At 52.3% G+C, this 2,398-nt stretch overlaps 1 protein-coding gene across 1 annotated transcript; it reads right to left on the reverse strand.

Moving 5' to 3' along the window:
- Window positions 1-604: 604 nt before the first annotated feature.
- On the reverse strand, window positions 605-1,530 carry LOC123177041 (disease resistance protein Pik-2-like). Its single transcript, XM_044591009.1, has one exon. The coding sequence runs from the start codon at window positions 1,528-1,530 to the stop codon at window positions 673-675; it is 858 nt and encodes a 285-aa protein (XP_044446944.1). The 3' UTR covers window positions 605-672.
- Window positions 1,531-2,398: the final 868 nt, after the last annotated feature.

The raw sequence follows: 2,398 nt of genomic DNA on the forward strand, positions 1-2,398 counted from the left end.
TAGAATTACATTACTGATGTTTTTTTATTGGTTCAAATAATAAGCTTGTTCTTCTTCTTCTTCATGCATTTATGGTCCTTCTAAGCCATCATTCAGAAAGGGTCAACTCATGGGGGCTAATAATGATGTCTTCGGTATAACTGACTCCAACCATTTAAGAAGATCTTTACCTACATTTAAGAAGATCTTGGGTATAACTGGATAGGTGCTTGGGAAAAATGAAACTACCTTGCTCATGTTGAAATTATAGCCATACTTTGTTTATCTTCATATGATTTGTTGGGTTTATCTTATAGGCTAGCTACACTTATTTTGTCTTTCATTGAATGCCGCGAGAACTGTTGGCTAGACTAAGTACTCCCTCCGTCCCACCAGTGGCGAATCTAGGACGTAATTGCAGGGCAGGCTCAACTTCAAGGATACTAATTTTTTGGTGTTGGAAGCCATTTTATGCGCGCACCTAACTACTAGTGTGCTGATCATTGGTGGTGTTTTTTTGTGTGGCAAATTTTGAGGGTAGGCTAGAGCCTATTGAAGCCTGTTGAGTAGAATCGCCACTGCGTCCCACAATATAAAAGCTTTTTTTTATATTAGTGTGGTGTCAAAAACGCTCTTATATTATGGAACGGAGGGAGTAATATATATGGATAGATAGTTTGTGTGTGTTTGTATTTACCTCTTGTCCTTGAGAAGCTCGTGGAGCATCCTGATGAGGGCGCCTTCATCCTTGTTGTCCACGCTATCTAGAGGTTCCTCTATCTTCATGCCTTGGGCATTATCTGCCTTCGGCTTCACAATCTGCAGAAGCACGCGCTTCAGCAAACCCTCGAAATCCTTTGTGCCGCCGAACGCCTGAGACACAGACACTTGCGCTTGGTGTGGGAACTCCTCCTCCAGCTTCCGGCACACCTCTATCGCCAGTGTAGTCTTCCCGAGCCCGCCAAATCCCACGATGGATAACACCTTGAGATTCCCACCAACTGCCTTCACCATGTTGGTCAGTTTATCAGCCTGCGCCGTGATGCCGACGAGATGGTCGGGGTCGTTTGCTGCCGGCAGGCCGAGCGCATGGCGGGGCACGGGCGTGGGAGCGGCTAAAGAAGAAGTAGTGCATCGCAGTAGCGCCTCACGGCTGACGCCGTAACGCGCGTGGCGCTCGCTGATGACGACTGCACGAGCGCGGAGCTCCTGGATCTCACGGGCCAGCCGGCGGCGAGGGAAGAGCGTCGCGAGGACACGCTTGGACCAGACGAGGAAGCGGTCTCTTGGCCGGCACCGGATGCGGAAGATGTAGAGGTGTACGCAGTCCTCGGCGTCGTAGGCGAGCTCGCGCACCTGCTTCATCCACACCCGGATGAAGTGGTCCACGGCGCCCTCTTCTGCTTCGGACAGCATACGGAGGATGGCTTTCATGGTTTCCAGCTCGTCGCTGAGCTCAGCCACCTGGGCACTCACGCCGCGGAGCTGCCGGTACTCCTTACCCACCAGCTGCCCGACGATGGACACAAGCTGGGCGGTCGTTCCTTCCATTCTCCCGCTCTCTTGAATATCGACTCTGTGGGGAGGGTGGATGGCTGAATCGGAGATGCAGAGTTTTGTGCTACACTTTGCAGATGCTTTATCAAGACTAGAAGATAGAAAAGAAAAAAGACGAGTCCTTGGCTGACAGAGCATTAGAGCAATTCCAACGGGGAGACCCATTTCGTCCGCTGGCGTTCGTTTGGATCAGCGCGGACACAAAAGTCGGCCCAATGCGCCGACTCAAACGGACGCGCGTTCGCTTGGCGGCTTGCGGATCCATTCCCTGCCCATTTTTGAGCCGGATTTGCGTTGGCGCGGACCCGAGGCGGACGCGCGCGCCTTCTCCTCCCCCGGGCCCGCTGGTCGGTGGCAGCCTCCACCATTTCCCTTCAATCCCCCCAAAAATCCTCCCGCCCGTGCGCGCTCCCGGCCCACCCACGCCATGGACGACGACCTCGACGCCGCCGGCCTCGCCTCCCTCGCCTCGTCCCGGCATGCCGGCCGCCCCCTCCGGCAAAGGCAAGCCTCGCGCCCCCCGCAAGCCGAAGAAGGTGCTGACGCCCGAACATCGGGCAAAGGAATCGGCCAAGAGGAAGGACCGGGGGCACACGGCGGGCGCGAGGGATTAGGGATGAAAATGGAGTGGAAACTTTTCATTTTTTCGGAGGAAAAATAGAAATGAAGAGGAAATATCAAAATGGAAATGGAATTTTGCAAAACGGAAGTGGAAATGCAATTTTTTATGCGAAACCGAAAACAAAAACGAAACGGTGTTTTCCGGTGTAACATGCATGGAAACGGAACTTTCCATTTCTGTGAATATGAAATTTCTGTTTTTACTATAAACTTATGGCTGCTTTGTAACCCAACCACCAAA

This window comes from Triticum aestivum, unplaced genomic scaffold, assembly GCF_018294505.1.
Source record: "Triticum aestivum cultivar Chinese Spring unplaced genomic scaffold, IWGSC CS RefSeq v2.1 scaffold132029, whole genome shotgun sequence".
Classification (NCBI taxonomy): Eukaryota; Viridiplantae; Streptophyta; class Magnoliopsida; order Poales; family Poaceae; genus Triticum; species Triticum aestivum.